This window comes from Pipra filicauda, unplaced genomic scaffold (genome assembly GCF_003945595.2).
Source record: "Pipra filicauda isolate LSUMZ 115617 unplaced genomic scaffold, ASM394559v2 scaffold10_size6260569_pilon, whole genome shotgun sequence".
NCBI lineage: Eukaryota > Metazoa > Chordata > Aves > Passeriformes > Pipridae > Pipra > Pipra filicauda.
In genome coordinates this window covers 4,014,761-4,033,375 of record NW_024103541.1, presented here as the reverse complement: position 1 = coordinate 4,033,375, position 18,615 = coordinate 4,014,761, and the positions used below count along the sequence as shown (strand labels likewise).

The window sequence follows — 18,615 nt, the reverse complement described above, 5'->3', positions numbered from 1 at the left end:
ACTGGGTGACACCCACCGCAGCGCGGGATTGGCTGCGCTGCTCCCCGGTCCCGCCTCCTTCTAGCCCCACTGATGAATGGGCGGGCACCGCGCCGCCTCCGCATTGGCCCTTTGCCCGGCGCGTGCCCGCCACCGGCGGGCGCCGATTGGCCGCGCACGGGGCGCGGCGCCGCTGATTGGGCGGCGGCGGGTGAGGCGAGGGGAGAGGCGCGCGCGCGGCGGGGGCGGCGCAGCAGAAGCGGCGGCGCTGGGAGCGCAGAGGGGCTGCAGCGATGACCGAGGTGGGGGGGGAGGGACACCGGGGGCTATGGGGATACGGGGGGCAATCGGGCACACGGGGGGCAACCGGGCACCTTCCCCTCATCACCCACTGCCGCTTTCTCCCCCAGGCCGCGTTCCAGAAGGCCGCCGAGGAGGTGAAGCAGCTTAAGTCGCAACCCGCGGACCAGGAGATGCTCGACATCTACAGCCACTACAAACAGGCCACGGTGGGCGACGTGAACACGGGTAGGTGCCGCCCCGGGCGGCGCTGGGGGCAAAGCCTCTTCCCCGCTGTGCTTCACGCAATCCCGCGGCTCGGCTTAAGTGACTCAGAGCCCACTTGGCTCGGATTTACTGCCAGAGCATAGCCCGGCCCGATAAGGGTTTGTGCAATCTCTGGTTTTTAGATTAACCCAGCTGCAGCCCTCCGGATCGTGCAGTGAGGGGCTGGGGATCCTTTGTGTGTTAGCTTAGTGCAAATAGTGGGATTGGGATTCTTGCAGACCTCTGCTGGTTTAATGCAAACACTTCTCGGGTTAAATAGCCTTAAACAGCAAAGCAAGCTATAGAAGTGTAGAACTACAGTACGAGGGTAATGACACACACAATTTATATAGACTGGACAAGCTGCTAAAAATAGCGTTGGAAAGCAAAACCAGAAGAATGGGAGAAAACTCTTACAGGAGCTGCAATTAAATATCATATTTTGGAAAGACTGTGGCAAAAATATGTCTGCAGGTACACTACACAAAATGTCTCCTGCTACTTCTCTTGCTACATTTCTGCTACTGGCAGCTCAGCCCCCGGAATAACATTTAGAGTGAAGCCTGTCTCTATTGACCTTGTGTAACTGGAGTAGCTAGGATTAGAAAGGAGAAAGGTCATTTGTTTAGAGTGCTGGCCTCCTAACCCAGTAGCTGGTGAAGTTTATTGGGTGTCTATTGAATTAAAAGCTGGCAGTGAAGTGTGCATGAAATGGTAAATGCAGTCTCCTTTTTGCAAGGTGGGCAGCGTGGAGGGAGAACAGAACCGACTCTGGGGTTAAGATACGATCCTTCGGTGTGGCTGGACCCTTAGCATTTTTAATGCTTGACAAGGGGAAATGGTGTTCTAGAGCTGTGAATATACCACCATTTCTGTAAGTGGTTGCCCTCTTGTGAAGCAGGAGCAACATGAGCTGGCCAGAAAAGCAGCCTGTGAAAGAGTGACTGATGGGGTTTGTGTTGGAGAGAAGTGGAGCTGCCAAGTAGCTCTGCAGGTCACTGTGCCATGTGAGCTGCACAAGGGTATTTCTGTGGCTACTGTCCAGTTCCTTTTTATACAATTCTTAAGAATTGTCTTTAAGGAGACAGAGGGGAAGTAAAATCGTAGAGGGGACTTGAAGAATAGCCATTTATACATCATTCGTTCTCTACTTGGCCACACGTAGCCTACAGTGAAGTGAGTTAGAATTCCAAGGTTATATCCCTAGATGACAGAACAAATGTGGAGCTATAGGTTAGAAACACACCCTTAGCTTGATGATAGTGAGTTCTAAGTTGTATGCTACCAGCTTCTCTTCTCATGTCTTTGCATGTAATGGACCTTAGGGTATTTTTGCTTTACTTTAGGGCTGGTGTTCTTTAATTGGATAGCTGTCAGGTTATAGCAGGCTCTTCAGAAAGCACCATAGAACCAAATCACACTAGTTGGTGCACTTCTGCTCAAATGCTGCTGTCTCAAGGGAACTTGACAGAGTTGTCACCAGCAGTGTTCTAGTGTGTTCCCTTGAGGTGATCTGCTGACTACAGGTTAGTAAGTAACAGCTGCAAAGATGAACCATTGTATTTTGTCATAGTTAAGAGCTAAATAGCCATCAGGTGGGTATTACCTGCACTCAGATCACACAAACTAATTCTGCTGCTTACCTTGTCTCTCTCAGAACGCCCTGGTATGCTGGACTTCAAAGGCAAAGCAAAGTGGGATGCCTGGAGTGCATTGAAAGGTAAGTGTCTTCTTAAAAAACTAATAAAAGTCAGAAAAGCATGTGTAGTTCAGCAGGAAACAGAATAGTGTTGCCTTACAATACAAGAGTTCTAGAAGTTCAGAATGCTATGATAATAAACTTTTGATTACCTCTGCAAGGCGCAAGTAATCATGAAAAATATTGCCTGTGTGAAAGGGAATTAAGATGCGAAATGCCCACCTGGCTCAAGATGTTAAACAAAAGAGAACAGTAACATCAGCAGAAACCTAAGTCTGTTTTCCAGGTCTCAGCCTAGTACTCCAGAGACTGAGCTCTCCCCCTAGTTGTTATGCATCTTCCAGTTAGGAAAGCTGTAGAAGAAACAACTGACCTCTTGGCTCCAAACAAGGAGCCTAACAAGTGGTCTAACAAGTGGTCTAATCTATGACAATGGGGAGGTGTGTTTTCTGGTGTTTTAAAGAACCAGCACTAACATCTAAATGCAGTCTTAAGTTGACTGAATAGGTTTCCTGTAATAATTGGTGATGGCATTAATAGAACTGATACACTGTTTAGTTGCTGTCTGTCCAAAAACAACTTGGCTGTGAAACACTGTTTTATCATGGCTGATGAACACGTTTGTGTAAAACTTTAATAGTGGATTCACAGCCAGCTGACCTTCCTGGCTCCTCTGGTGTCTGGTAGCCATGGGCTATACCAAGGAATTGTGACTTGTAAGAGGCATTTTAATCTGCAAAGGGTAGCTGACTGCTTCCTGTGTTCTGTCCTTCAGGAATGTCCAAAGAAGATGCAATGAAAGCTTACATAGCAAAAGTGGAAGAACTAAAGGCCAAATATGGCATCTGAGGACTGGATATAGCAGCCACATGCACGCCTGAAACATGCCTTATTTCTAATACTGTGGAAAACTGGTTTCCAAGAGTAATCTTAAATACCTAGTGTGTTACAGTTGTTTCTCCTCATGCCTGTACTTCAGGAGAAGTTATGTACCTGCCTAATAATGTACTGACACATTATAAATTCCTTCTGGGAACAAAATCTGGAACTCATTAAAGTGAATTTGGTACTTAAACTGTTGTGCTGGTCATCCCTTTGTGATTATCCTTTAATTGCTGTGTTGCAGCTGTCAAATCAAACCAGTTTCCCTATCTTTGTGCCACTAGAGGGGGTCGGTAGTCTTTGTTCGGGCAATGCGGACTTTGGCCAAGCCACTCCTCCGTTGCTTCCTTTCTCATGGAGATGAGTGGCAACCCACTAAAGGTGGAGCACCACAGAGCTCATCAGGAAGAGATCAGCTCTAATGCTGTGTATACTAAGAACAAGGTGCTTGATATTTGTTGCCTGGAACTTTCAGAGACCTAGCCAACAACTGCCAAATCATCTTGCATAAAACACGTCTTGGACATGCTCTTTCCTAATAACATTGTGGGGCCATGCATAGAGAAAAGGCAAATACTCGCAGCTGAACACGAAACCTTCCCTGTGAAAGAAAAGGTTCCACAGGCGGTGGAGTTGATGCCTTCAGTGCTATAAATGCAGAGTACTGGTGTTGCCATGTTTGATTACAAAACACAGTTGTGACTGTTTCTAGTAGGCTTTTAATTGTTTTGGTCTGCCCAGTATGGTCTCTTGGAGTGGCCAATGATGGAAAGGGAGATTTTGCTTTTAAAATGTGACATTGAACTATTCCAGCATAGAGCATATGAGAATGAAGTCCCAGCCTTATAAAGGAGCATTCTAATTCCTGCTTTACTCGTTAGCATCTGAACAGGTGAGGACTTAACAGTCATCAGATAAGCAACTGATTTATAGAAATATATAGAGATGAAAGCTATCATTACATAATTGTCTAGGTAGGTAAGCACCATTTTGTAGTTAGTTATATGGGCTTAGCTGTGTGTAGTAGCCTCTGAGATTACCTCCCATGCTTTCAAAAATTAAGAGTTCCCCCTTTGCTACTTTTATTGGGAAAAGCTCTTAGAACTACTTTTCACCCTTTAAAATATGTTGGAATAAAGAACAAAAAGAAGTTGTTTATTCTTGTTCTTCTGGGTAAGTAAAAATAAGTATTTGGGTTTTTTACCTCCTATTGTCTGCTATTTGACGTTGTGTTAATTAAATTCACCTTGCAAGAGAGAGGTAAGAGCAGTTGTTCAGCACAAGAAATGCTTTTGCTTCTTTTTCCAGCCCTAAATTCCACAGCCAGCTCTATCTTCACAGCTGTATTTTGTGGAGCTGGTTATCCTTGGAGGATTCTGCCAACCTGTGTCAGAATGGAGCTCATACTGGCAAACACTTCCACTTCTGCTTTTGTTTGCTGGAAGTCCATGCACTGTGAGCATGCTGTGCTTTGCTAACATGCTCTCTGTCAGAACAGGTGTCAGAATTTTTGACTGCTAAAGCAGTGGAGTTGGGTATAAAGGATGGGCCGGGAATAGCAAGTTCGGTGTTCCAGTCCTCATTTGGCTTGATTTCCCCTGTGAGACTTTAATTGTTGCAGTACTACTCTCCTTTCCCACACCTGCCCGGTATCACATAGTGCTTATCCCAGAAAGGGCTTGCTCTTGACCAGGCTTACAAATAATGCTATTTGCCAAGTTATACAAGTGACTGAGAACTCCAGCTTGGATGTCTTTATTTGGGTGCTTTATTTTTAGTGTGGTAACACCTTTCTGCTTGCAGCTTAACCTTCCTTAAGAAAGTAACACAAGTGGTCTTACTATTTAGCTTGCCATTTGGCAATCAACTGTGTCTCTCAGCAGCAAGCTGAAAGATTCAAGATGTGGAAAGAAGAGCTCTGCAGTGAGAGACTGTACAGAAGGCACAGAGGCAGAAGCAAAGGTGCTGCGTGTCTGTGCACAGCGTGATGAGAAGCAGCAACACAACATTTGGCTGCATGGCCATTAACTGTGGGTACTACCACTGCAGGGAAAGGGTTGAAATAGGCTGAGCTGAGTTGAGGGGCTGGTTGTGGTTGTTTAGCAGCAGGATGAATGTCTGTAAATGTATGTGCTGCCTGAAAATATTGCTGACCTAGTGACCACATAGTGCTTGCAGGTATGGTGTGTGAGGCACCTGGGCTGCATAAATAACACTGGCAGTAGTGACACCAGGACAGTGGTGGTTTAAGGACATCCACAAACAGATTTGTAAGTAGCGGTAATTGATTTTATTAAACTAATAAGGTGGTAAAAATAGACAACCACATGCAGCCTTGAGATCGGAAACGGAAACAGAAACAGCAAGCCTCAAACCAAAATATAATTTCGGAACCATTGCTGTGACTGCAGTAAGGTACTCTTGATGGAGGAATGGATGCTTTGGATGGCTGGGCAGTGCTGCAAAACAGGGGATTGTTCTGACACCCACTCAGGGAGTTGCTGCTATTTCCTCTGTATTAGATCAAAGAAAGGCCAGCAACATCCTGATCCTCGCAGCGCTTGCGAAGGGGAAGAGACGTGCGCTGAAACAAGCCCAGCGTGCGGGAGGTCAGAGGCCAGCTGGCACACACGCACTCGGGCCTGGTTTGCTGAGTCTGCAGTGTGCAGGACAGAGTCTGGACTTTGGATATGGCAATAATAAATGTTAACTTGTGTCTGATAAGACAGTGTTCCTTCTATCTCGCTTCTACTATTAGTTCTTGCACAGAGCAACTGGCTGGTTGGCACCCACTGCAGTTAGAGATAAGCTCTAAAGGGGATGATGTTTTCCTTGGATTTTTTTTTTCTCGTGGGTTTTGCTTGCTTTCAACAAAGATATGTGAAGATACAACATTCCTAGCACAGATTTAACAAACCAGTATTGCTCTGCTGCTTAAGGCCCCTACCAGATTTTTCAACCCTGTGAATTAAATGTTTAGTTTGACGAAAAAGCACTCCGAGGCCAACTGCAGTATGCAACTGTCTTTCTGTCAAAATTCTTCACTATTCATCTAGAATGATCTTGTTTCACGATCCAAGTATTTTAACCTTTGAACTCATTTGACACTGATGATACTGCTAAAAATAAATGACAATTGTATTTGCTGCTGCTCAAAATATTTGCTCTTCCCCCTGAGTGCTCAGAGCAAACAATATTAGGCAATACCACTTTGGGGTGACTGGGCGTCTGAGCTGTCTTGTGGGATTGATTATAAATTGGGAAGACAAAAAAACCAGTGTATTTTGGTTGGGATAGGTTTCTAAATACCACAGTTGTCACCCAAAAATGGGTTACACATTCCTCCAAGTTGCCAAAGCTGCACAGAAGTAAGATAAGTTGATACTACACAGACATAAGACATTTGAGTGTATTCACAGTAACAAACTCGGAAGGGTAGAAGTGAATAAAATAAAACAAAAACAGAATCTAATTTTTCCCCTCCTCACAAGTATGTGAAGTACCCTCAAACTCAGATACCTGACCTATAAAATAGCTAATTTTCAGCTGCTCATTTAAAGTCCAAATAACATCAATCCATTCTAGATGTCTTCATCATTTATAGAATAAGCTTGTATTTCCTCTAAAACCAGGGCAACTTTGAAAGTTAAACACAGCTTGGTTGTATTTTAGAATAGGGAATTCACACTGAGCTTGGCTGCAGTGGTCTTTTAACTTTCATTTCCAGTTAGTCCCAGTATACACATATTTATGAGCTGCACCAAAAGAAGCATCACCATATGCTTTCTTTCCACATCCTGGAGAGAAAGAAAATTACATGACTTGGCTAACACGACCAGGAAGACACGTTATTTGTCCCCACCAAAATGTACAAGGCACGGACTTGTACTGTGTTCCCCCAAAAGGCTGAGATAGTGATATGTCATCTCCTAATAAACACCACTCATTTGAGCAAGTTCTGAATCTGAAAGTAAGCTCACCAGCATAATGTAGTTGGTATTTTTAAATCTGAATATTTATCTGCATTGAGCTGATGTTTTACTGAGAGAAGAAATATACATAATAGCTGAGAAACTGAATAATATGATTTCCCCCAGATTACATAGTATTGAAATATGGACCCACATTTTTCTAGTAGTCCTAAGAGGGCTTATGTATTGAATGTATATTTCAAAGCATTGATTTGTCAGAATGGTCAGATGCAAATACTTTCATGTATGTCCTAAACCAGTGTAACTATTGCCAGAGATCTGTGGAAAGGGCTGAATCCAAAGCTGAATGAGCGAGTGCCCAGAGTTGGATCTGTGCAGTGTGATGCCGAGATAGGTCCAAAAGCTGATCAGAAGTGAAAACACAAATTCTTTCCAGGATACAATATGTATTCCTTTAAGTTTGTCTCTCTTCTTTGACTTAACTGAGGTAGGGGGCAAAATCACTGTAATGGCCCCCCACATTATAGAATGTTTCTAACCCAGCTATGAGTGCCTTAACAAGTACTGGTTGATTTGGATGGGCAGTAAGACCTAGACCTTGGTGATGGGCATTATTTGGTATTATTGGCACGTCCAGCAGCCCAGGTCTCTTGTGCACATACAGCAATGGGTGGCAGAGCCTGGGGCTGCAGGACACGTGGTAGCCCCTGACTGGTGGTCAGTCTGCCTTCCCGTGGCACAGAAGAGGTGTCCAGGCAGGAGGCAAAGTGAAACCACCTGGCTCAGGAGCTGTCTCCTCTTTACGTGCTTTTACATGCCAGGATAAGTCTGTCTGCTTGGCTGCAGTCACTTGCAGTGATGGGAGGAAAATCCTGAGGTAAAGTGGTTGTGATAAGGGGCTGGTCTGAGCTGTGTGGGCTTTGGCACAACCCAAACCCCCCCTATGTTACATATGCTGCTGCCTAAGGCACAATTTACTCAGGATGACTGTGCCTGTGTTCCCAGAAGCTGCTGGTCTTGAGCAGCTTGCCAGCAACTTGCTGACTTTTTGCCCTGTTACAGAAGCTCTGTTTTGGCCAGCTAGGCTGAACCCAGCCTGAGCTGAATGCAGCTTCTTCAATTTGTATTTTCAATCTACTACCAGGAAAAAAGAGAACGCAAAAGAGCAGTGACAGGAGACCGCTAGCTTCTTTCTTCTTCTTCACAAAATTTTCTGCACGCTCACTTTTTTTGGAAGATATCAATAAAATAACATTTCTCCCCCCCACTCCAGACCCTAGGCATCTCCCAAAGTCTCAGTCTGCAAGACACTCGAGGTCTATTTCTCTCAAAGATCAGGTCAACTTCTATCCAGAGAGACACCTTGAAACAGGGACCTGACAAAAATGAGGGTTTAAATGCCTGCCCATGTCAGTTGCTATGCCAAAAGCTAAAGATGTGATCAGAAAGAATTTTATTAAACTGACAAATGCATTTACAGAAGTAACGAGCTTCAAGATTAGATGAACCCAGACTGGTCCCTTGTGTTCTGCTTTACTTCGAAGTGAAATACTTCATTGGGTAACTGTTCCCTAAGCCCCTGGTGACTCTCAGATTTCGGTCCTGAACCTCCTCCAGGCTTCTGCAGGAGAAAAGCTGGAACAGATTCTTCAGTGTTAAACTTCTCATGATTTTAAATGAACCACATCAAACTGTTTCTATGTTTTACAACAGTCTCTGGTAATTTCCATTATTTATGAACACATTTCCCTGAAAACTTTCTCTCCAGGGATAGGATGTGAAATGTCCACTTAAACAATAGAGAAGAGGGACTTTCTAAACAAAATAATGAAACTGGCAATACACCAAGAACTCTACATTAACACAACTGAACCAAAAATACTTCTGAAGTGCTTTAAAGGTCATTTACTCTGTTGTTATTATGTAGGTAATGTATTTTTCAGACATTTTTCTTTTCTCCTAAGGCACTGAGCTCTTTTAATTGTAAAATATTTTCACATATGATTTTCACAAATAATAATCTAGAGGCATTTTTCTTTAAAAAGCAGATAATATATTCAGCTTGTTTTGTTATCGACAATGTAAATAAACTCATTTTGTTTGAAAAAGGTGCAGAGTACTCACAGGCTTCATAAACCCAGGCAGCTTTACCAGAAGGTATCTCCAGCCAAGCAACTGTAGAAATGAAGCACTAATAAACTCTTTGTTACTCTTCTATTTATTTACATGGCTGTTAAAATTATCCTTTCCGGGGTGACTTCAGAAAGAGTGAATCTGAAAGTGCCTATTTAATGCTGATAATAATTCCAGGTCAAGTTTCATTCTCGTTTGTATTTGAGAAAACTAAATTAAATACAAAATATTAAAGCCATTTTGCATTTTCAGTAAAAGTACCATTCCCAAACTACCCTTTTTCCTCAAAGAACCGGTTTGGCAGATAACTGTATATCTACTAAAGAATCCAAGTATGACAGGGAGCACTTTTGGTTTCAGAAGTATCCACTTTAATTTCCTCATTCCTCAAAGCTTTTTATGCACATGTTTACTCATGTGAGCCTTACCATGGGCTCATACAGGAAAAAAACTTATCTTGTTCAGCAGAATACCCCTCAGTATTAAAAATTAGAGGTTTTAATTGCTAAAGTCATTACGATGACTCAGATGTTTTAAATGCAGATCTATGCTTAATGATTTTGCTAATTGTGGGACAAACTGCCTAATGCTTTGCAGGATTGAGCTTATGTTACAAAAACCATAAGTTACGTGAGGTTTTTGCCAGATAAGAGTTGGTGTATTTTGTCTGGTCCAAGTCTGCATTTGCTCAGTAGAGTTACACATAAACTGCATAGACAACGAGGTATTGTTATTTTTTGAGCCAAAAATACATATATATTGTTTAATTTAGAAGTGGAAGGGTGTAACAGCAAATGCATGTGATCAGTCTGCACACTGTGAGGCAGAAATGCTGTTTAACCTGTGGAATAAACAGCCCAGGATTTTCAGAAAGCTATTCTATCAGCTGATGAACCTAAAATGAAAGGGATGTGGCAAGCATCAAGTTTGCTCGCTTGGATAGCATGTTCAAAAAACAAAAAATGTTGTAGACCACAAACCCACAAAAGAAGTTTTAACAACAGACCTTGCAAAAATTTGCCAAGTGTTGCAAAAGCTGAAAATGCCAATTTGGTGTATGATAGAAGTATAATCTAATACTGTATACCACTTTGTAGAGAAACATTTAAACAAAAGGATTTTGCAGGAAGAGAGAAATGAAAAGGTCAGAATTTATCATTAAAATGCAAAGTATGAAAACTAAAGTAAACACGTTGTTCAGAACACTCTACTTTTACTAGAAACAGCATTACAGAAAACACCCCCAGCCAAATCATAGCAGACATACATGTATTTTTGAAGGGAAACACAGAAAGCCCTCATGAAATTGCATAGAGATTAAAATAATGAGTCAATCTGTATAGACACCTGATTAGTTCAGAAATGGAAGCTGGAAGAAGGGTAAAGTTATAACTTCTACCACCCTAGATAACTTCTACCACCCCAGGTTGAAAGAGATCTTTCTAATTTCTTTCAGCTAGAAAGGGAACAGCAGAATTCTGATCCCAGATGCACATGAGGGAGGCCCAGAACCACGACCCGTGGGTCTGTCCAGTGGACCCTGTGGAGTCACTGCAGACCTCTCTGCTGGAGTCAAAATCAGAATTTGGCAGTAAAACATAGAATTTCTGATGACACAACAAAACTCAACTTCCTTGGGGTTTTTAAAAGCTGTTTCTTAGAAAAAAAAAATAGTAGAGCAATCAGTAATTCATTAGAGGATGGCAAAACACGAGTGAGAAAAAGAGCAAGGGCATAAAACTTTATGAGCAGAGACGTTTTTGCTGACAGCACAGGTAGAGATAGGTAAGGTTGAGCAGGCTGGTCAGAGATAAGAGTGCACACACAGCCCAAGGTGCGAGCCCGTCGCCGCACCGGGAGCCGGTGCCAAACGACTTCGGGAACACAAACACGGGCGCAGATACCGCGGGGAGGGCAGGACGGGGTGTTCCTCTACCCACAGGCGTCTCGGTGGCCGTGTGTCACCGCAGTGCCCAGCACCGCAGCCCGGTGCAGCTCCCGGGGGGCTCCCGCGGTGTCCCGGGCGGGCGGGCAGGGCTGGGGCGAACGCCTGGCACCGGGGCAGCACACCTCGAGCCCTCCGGCAGCTGGGGACAGAAGGGGACACGGCAGGGGTGAAGCTGCAGGAGGCATCGCCGCCACCGCCCGGGACACCTTCTGCCCGGCGGCCGCGTTCCAGAGCGGGCTTGGGCGAGCGTGTGCCCCGGGTCGGGGCAGCGCTGCCTTCCCGCACCGTGCTGGGGAGCAGAGGGAGCAGGTTAGCTTAGTTCAGTTTAGCTCGGCCCGGCTCGGCTCGGCCCGGTCCGGCTCCGCCCGTCGGGGCCGCGCTGCTGACTCAGCCGCAGGGGGGGCCGGAGGGCGCCCGCGGGCGTGGCGGGCGGGGGGGCTGCCCTCCGCCCTCCGGGGAGATAAAGAGCGGCGGCCGGAGCCCGCCCACGTCTCTCGGCGCCGCCGGCAGCATGACGGCCATCGGGGCGCAGGTACGTCTGTCTGTCCGCCCGCCGCCGGGGCTGCGCATCGCCCCGCCGCGGGGATGGCGGGGCTCCAGCTCGTCTCTGCGCGGCCGGGGTCGCTACGGCCCTTCCCGGAGCAGTGGGGACGCAGGCGGCCGGATCCCCCCACATCCCCCATTCCCGGGTCCGCGGCTCTCCCCTCCCCTCCCATCCCCTCCCCGCCGCACGTGGCTCTGCGAGCCCCGCCGCCCGCCGTGCGGGGATGGAAGGGGCTTCGGGCGCTTGGCTTGACTTTGCATTAAATCTCAGGCCCCCGTTGGAGGGTTTCGGTGAGGAGGGGGCGCGTGTTGCACACGCGGCTCCGCGGGGGCCGTAGCCGGAGACCCTCGCAAGCCCTGGGGCAGCTGAGCCTTTCTCCCCCTGGATGAGAAGAGACTCGCTCGCTGCAGCCCAGGAGGACAGTGCTCGGAACTGAGAGCACCTCCGTCCCGCTGCTGCTGCCTCCCCCGTCCCAGCCACCGGCCTCCATCCTCTTAGGGGCCAGTGATTTCCTCCAGCCCTGCCAGAGCAGGAGGCTGTGCCGTGGGACCGCGGGGCAGGGATCTTGCTCAGGCCAGAGCCTTTGTGATCCTGGTCCCGGGCCTTGACGTGGGAGCATTGTTCGTGAAGCCAAGCAACCAAGAGAGCTTCACCCACCCTTCCTTTCTGCTGTGTACAGCCTGTAACTGCATTGCTTTCCCTTGTGAGAAGAGGTTTGATGTGCACAAGTAAATATTTTCAAATACTGAATCCCGCAGCTTTGTCCCTCTGCCTTTGTTTCACCCTGAAGTAGCACTGTTAACTCTGTTTTGTTTCTTCCCCCCACTCTCCTTTCAGGCGCAGCAGCTGCTGGCGCACCGGAGACCACAGAAATCGTTCTTTGAGACACTCATCAGGAGCCTGATCATCCTGTGCGTGGCAATAGCAGTGGTCTTGTCATCCATCTCCATCTGTGATGGCCGCTGGCTCTTTGCAAGGGGGCAGCTCTTTGGACTGTGGCACTTCTGCACGGTTGGCAACAACAGCGTCCTGAAGTGTGTCACTGACCTCAGCCTGGCCCAGGTGGAGGGGCTGAGTGTGGGGGTGATTCCCATAAGAAGCATGGTGTCCTTTGCTGTTGTGGTTGCCATATTTGGCCTAGAGCTGCTGATGGTGTCCCAAGTCTGTGATGATGCCAATGCAAGGAGGAAGTGGGCAATGGGCTCAGTTTTCATCCTTGTCTCTTTTTTGCTGTCGGCCACTGGTGTTCTGAGCTTCTCCATCCTCATGAAGGATCACCTCACCTTCACGGGCTTCACGCTGACATACTGGTGCGAGTTCATTGCTGCCTTCCTCTTCTTCCTCAACGGGATCAGCGGACTTCACATCAACAGCCTCACACACCTCAGGAATGGGGTAGGCAAAATCTAGGTGCAAAGGAGGTACCTCTGCCTTTGTGTAAGCAGCTTTGCCAATTAGACTGTAAAAAAGAGAGTCTAATGAAGTTTGAAAAGGATACCCTGTCTTAATTTGTGTACAAGGTGGGAAAGTATGAGTCAGTCTTGGCACCTGTGGAAGACCTACCCACCCTCTGCGCAACACCAGCAAAGCAGAGACTGGGACTGGCTGCCATTGCAATGTGGTTTTCTGGAGAAGTGGATTAAAGCCAAGGGCATCCTGTTAAACATGCAGAGATGTGGAAGACTCTGATCTATCACACGTGTGCTGTTCTGAGGCTTACACAACACCCGTACTGCTCTGGGTTTGGTGTTGCTGTGCTTTTCTTCGTGTTCTGAAGCCTGTGAAGAGTGTGACACAACTGTGGTGTGTTTCATGGGTTTGTTCTGTCATCTGGGACAGAGGATTTATGCCTGGCCATGATCACTGGCATGAAGTATTGAAATTCTTCACTGGATCTAGCTCCTCCATTTTTCTTTCAAAAGAGAAGGCACGCAGACCTTGATATAGTCATATGTTTTGGGTTTTGTTGGCGTGTTCCTTGTATCTGTCCCTTTCTCAGTCAGTTTTTGGGGGACACTTCAAACAGAGGTCCTGACTTGGGGTTAGGGGAAGGCACTGGGTGATGCAGGGGTACAGGGAAGGGTTGTGATGCTTTCCTTGGGCAGCAGTGCATGTTCCTGTGCTTGTGGCCTCTCCCCACTGTCATCACTCTTCTGCCACACCTAAAGGACACGTGCCAATTGGTCACCCAAACTGGCTCCCTCACAGCCCTTGCAAAGTTCATGGTAACAGGGCAGTGCTCTTGATTTCTTTTTTTATCTCTTTGGGGCAAGAGGAACAAGTTCTGCAGGGGCTTTCTGTGGCGGTGTGGCTGGGCAGACCATGCTGAGACCACCGTACCTTCTGGGGCGTGTTTTGGTTGTCAGGGTGTCCACTGGGGCAGTGGGAAATCTGCTTATCCTGTAGCTGAGAGTCTCCTGTAGCATTTCTTATGGGAGGAGAAAGCTCTAAATCTTCCTGACCAGACCAAGTCCTTTTCTTCCCCTGACTAACAGCCTGGGAGGAGAAGAGCCCATGATTGCCTAAGGAGGGGCTAATGGGTGCAGCTCTAATCTGTCACAGCTGGTGGAAATACAGAGAGACCTGGCCAAAATCATATTAAGGCTGGTCTTCCTCCTGCCAATGTCCGAGTCAAGATCTCTATAATTGCTACAGCTTTGAAGTTGCCCATGGTGTCTTATGCAATAGGAGAGAAGACCTCAGGTTGGTTGCCGCACGTGTCCTCCCTGTCCACCATACAGCATTTGGATGCCCACGGATATAAATGTCTTCAGAGTATTTCAGGGTTTCTGGTTTACTGTTTATCTTGTATCCACTGGCAAAGCTGCTTGTATTTTTGTTTTAGAACAAATGTTTCTATGTGTTCATCCCTATAGCTTGTGTGATAGCTATTGAGCAAGGCTTTAATTTCCTGTGCAACAAGTTTGACACAGTTTTTTACCTGAAACAAAAGCATCGTAGCACAGAGGCCAAGAAGGCTGTGTAGGTGAGCTATGAGTAAACAGCTTTGTCTTTGAAAGCTCAGAGTCTTAAGCTGTGCCTGAGCTGAATGTACCACACTTGATGAATGTGCTCCTGTGGACTCTCTTGCCTTCGTGAGGACAGCATCCATTCCTTCTTGGATTTCTGTAACTTAAGACAACACTCCTAAGCCTGTTTTGTAATGCAGTTTCAGACCTGGCTTGCTCTGGACAGTGCCAGTTGTACTTCTGTACATGAATCTACTTGTCTTTCTGTCAGGAATTACGCAGAGAGCTCCTGAAGCTCTTGTAATGTTTGGGGCTTTGTTGGGGTTTCTTGACCCTCTGTGCCTTTAACCTGCCTCTGGAAAATTGCACTGTGACTGTGTTTGTGAAGTTGCATTTGATTTGCTGAACTGCACTGTTGAAGACGTGCTGGTGGGCTGAACATGCAGATGCTTGCATAAACTAGTGCTGTTGGCTTTAGCAGAGCCATTTAGGCCAGAGAGATCCTGCAAGGTCTGGTCCCAAGGTGTTGGCACTTGGATGTTAGCAGATGTTAAGAGTACCTTAACTAACCAGGGATTCAGTTGTGTTGCCTATGGGCCCTCATGCCAGGCGGGACAGTTCCCCTGCATGAGGTTAAGGGTGTCCATGGCTTGTCTAGAAACATGGATGTAACTTCAGAGTGCCACTTTGGTGACATCCAAAACTGGAAATCAGCTCTGCATGTACGCTCCTTCGTACTAGTGGGAGGCTGTGCCCCCATCCCTTTCCCTGGAAGGCAGCCATAGCCAGACTGAGTTCCAGGCTGGTGCCTCCCATTTGGGTTGGAGGGAGGCGGTGGACAATTGGCCATTGAGTTCATCCTAGATGTGGTGCAATTGTGAATGATTTTAGGATGCTCTCTACTAGCTGAAGAAGAGGCCTTTTGTATGCTTTTTTCCCGACTGGTTTTGTGTAGTACTGCTTGACTTAATTATGCTGGGAGAAGAAGCATTTTGACACCTAAATATTACAAAACAAGGTTGATTGTCTTGGAGACGTCCTTATATACAGCAACCTGTGCAGCAGCATGTCACTGTTCATTTTCTGAAGGCTGTGGAAGTTCCAAGAAATATTCCTAAAGTTTCTTAAATAAATTTTATTTGAAATAAGAACTGTAATTCTCTCTTTTTATATTTAGATATCGGGGTGCAGATTTAAGGAGATGATTGGGGTTTTACATAATCTCCCAGGCACTGTTCTGTTTTTGTGTACGCAGCTAGAGTGATGAAGAAATGACTGCCTGGCACTTTGCCAAGCTCTGACCAAGGGAACTGAGGCCACTGCACGCTCCCTTCTCCTTTTCCCTCCAGTGTGTCTGCACCAACCCAAGCAGCCAGCATTGCTTTCGTGTCTTGCAAAACAAGAGGAGCAGTCAGCTGTGCTGCTTCGTGGGAACTGGAGATAACCTTCTAGGCTCTTAATGATTTCCTGCTGTTGCCTGTGCTCTGTTTACCAGCTAAAGAGCTCTTTCCTGTGTCCTTCACCTTCCTTTTCCCACACTGCACCCCATGTCTGAAGCATCTTTGCTCTTTTCCCCAGCTCCGATTATTTGGCGTGCAGAAGTGGTATCTGAGTACAAATATATTTATGCAATTTTCTCTGAGCTCATTGTACTGACAGGTTTAGTTAAACGTCAGGAAAACAGATTCCCAGCTATGCCACTGAATTAGTTTATATAATCTCAAGTTAATTAGCACCTGGTGTTCTCTTTCCAACAGGAGAGGTCATTGGCCTGTCTCAAACAGTTTAACATCTCTTAAAAGCAAGTAATGAACATCACTTTTTGTTAATGAGTCGTTTAGGCTTAGTTACGAACTTTAATTGGAACCTTGTGCACAAGCTTGTGGATAAGAAAAAGGAACTAACAGTACAGGGCATGCTAGCTCGGGAGGTGTCCTGCCTGCACTGTATTGTCATAGAATCACAGAATGGTTAAGGTTGGAAGGGACCACTTAGAGGTCATCTAGTCCAGTCTCTGTGCTCAAGCAAGGTTCCCTAGAGCATGTTATTTTGATTTTGAGTCTACAATACCTTCTTCAGCTGTGTTTGGAAGGACACCTGGAATGGGGTTGAGCCTTGCTTGCTTTTGCAAGTCAAGCGAACGTGATCAGAGGAAGATTACTGTCCTCAGCTGCCTTCTCTTTCCCTCTGCTGAAGCCTATTGTAAGCAGATAATGGCTCTTCTCAGCCTTCCAGGTCAGCTTGCAGATGCAAGAAGGGCCTCATTTCTGAGTGAAAACAAGGCCTGCCCCAGGCAGTGTCCTGGAAGGGGTGTTGCCTGAATTCCTGGGGCCTCAGCTTCACTTGTATCCACCCCATCTGAAACAGTCCATTTCAGCTCCCCTGTACTGAAGCATTGCACAACATAATTATTCACGGCACAACTACTGTTTTTTGCTTCTGATAGTTTTGCTGGGAATTTCCTTGTTGCTGTGTTTGGAGAGAGAAAATACATTAATCACTTCTTCTTAAATTCATTAGCTCTTAGTCTGCTGATTAGCTCAGCCTGCTGGAGTTGCTGCCTGCCCTGCTGGCTTGCAGAGGGACAACTGGCTCCTCAGGGGACCTGGAATAGATAGCCAGAGGCTGTCACTGCAGTCCCTGAACAATGACAACGACTTGAGTGAAAGGTGATACTCAGGCCCTATTTACTGCTAAAACCCACCTGCTTTACATTGAATACTCAAGAGCAAGTGTAATGAATGAAAGGGAAGCTGGTGAACTCTGAATATGTTGTTTGTGTTCAGCCTGTGTGCCTTTACCTCCTGCTTTTTGCACTGCTTGCTGAGATTTATTTTCCTGTTCCTTTTCATCTGCTTATAAACATGTCAGTGTTCCCAGAGCTACGTAGCTCTTTTTTCTGGTATCCTTCAGCATAGTTAAATAAGCAAGATCCTCAGCGGGGCAGGGAGCTTTTGCACTGCCTGCAGGAGATGGGGGAGGTGAGAACCCAGTCCACTGTGGTGGTATTTGGCAGCAGCTTCCAACGCCTAGGTGGAACCAGGACAAGGTCACAGCATCATAACTCCTAATGCTGCCTGCTTCTGGCTCCTTCCCGAGTGGACATGCTCTTCCCAAAGAGCTGAGGACTCTGAATGCCAGCTGACATCCGAGAGTTTTTGTGGGAGCTCAGCTCTTCACACAAACCAGGCCTGTGCTCAATGCCTGAAGCAAACGTGTAATACAGAATCTGGGAATAATTCCTTTTTTTTTTTGTTATTTCAGGCAAGACAAATAAAACCAAAATGGCCATGTAAAACAATAGCTTATGCTAGAACTTTTTTTCTTAAATGCAAAAGACCAGCATTTTATTCTGGGACATGTGGTTTGTTCCTGTTTCACCAGGGTCCTGTACAAATATGTATCAAGCTCAGCCTGGGCTCCCCCCAAACTTGTGCTGGTCCTTACTACATACTGCAGGGCTGAGCTCTTACAGTGGCTTGTGGGAGGGCCAATAATTGCATCAGATCTAATTAATTACATGTTATTGAATCTCTGAATCTATATTTCTTCATTTATGCCGGAAGGAGGCACTTGCATTTAAAACAAACAGCTGCTTTGGCTTGATTGATGAATGTTTAATTCTTTGACAGGGAACATACAAGTTGTCTCATTTTTCTTGGTCGCATTTGTAGGCCAGAGAGAAAATTAAGGTTATATGTTTTCAGAAGTATCTGACTTGCTAAATGCGCTGGGACAGAGCAAACCCCCGAGAAGGTTGGAGGCTCTGCTTGGCTTGGTGAATCAGCAAAAATGAGATCTTTTACTTAAATGTTCATGGAGGGGCTTTTACTTCTCCCTCGGTCACAGGACTGATCCTGCTTCTGCTCTTCCTTCCACTTGTTTTGGCTGAGTTTTAAAGGACAAAGTCAACTTGAAAGCTTGCTACTTCGAAAAAAAATTTCCTGAATAATGTCAGTTTCAAACAGTGCTAATAGCACTCA

At 46.2% G+C, this 18,615-nt stretch overlaps 2 protein-coding genes across 2 annotated transcripts; both read left to right on the top strand.

Annotated features, from left to right (window-relative positions):
- The first annotated feature begins 218 nt into the window (after positions 1–218).
- Positions 219–3,299, top strand: DBI (diazepam binding inhibitor, acyl-CoA binding protein). Its single transcript, XM_027723636.2, has 4 exons — positions 219–281; positions 390–507; positions 2,183–2,245; positions 3,000–3,299. The coding sequence occupies exons 1-4, from the start codon at positions 273–275 to the stop codon at positions 3,071–3,073; spliced, it is 264 nt and encodes an 87-aa protein (XP_027579437.1). The 5' UTR covers positions 219–272; the 3' UTR covers positions 3,074–3,299.
- Positions 3,300–11,541: 8,242 nt separating this feature from the next.
- On the top strand, positions 11,542–15,789 carry TMEM37 (transmembrane protein 37). Its single transcript, XM_027723614.2, has 2 exons — positions 11,542–11,651; positions 12,501–15,789. Exons 1-2 carry the CDS (start codon positions 11,631–11,633, stop codon positions 13,071–13,073), a joined length of 594 nt encoding a protein of 197 aa, XP_027579415.1. The 5' UTR covers positions 11,542–11,630; the 3' UTR covers positions 13,074–15,789.
- Positions 15,790–18,615: the final 2,826 nt, after the last annotated feature.

Coding starts and splice junctions, on each gene's coding strand:
- TMEM37 (XM_027723614.2), top strand. CDS start 11,631: ATGACGGCCATCGGGGCGCAG. Junction 11,652..12,500: donor TGACGGCCATCGGGGCGCAG/GTACGTCTGTCT, acceptor CTCTCCTTTCAG/GCGCAGCAGCTGCTGGCGCA.
- DBI (XM_027723636.2), top strand. Junction 508..2,182: donor GGTGGGCGACGTGAACACGG/GTAGGTGCCGCC, acceptor TGTCTCTCTCAG/AACGCCCTGGTATGCTGGAC. Junction 2,246..2,999: donor TGCCTGGAGTGCATTGAAAG/GTAAGTGTCTTC, acceptor TCTGTCCTTCAG/GAATGTCCAAAGAAGATGCA.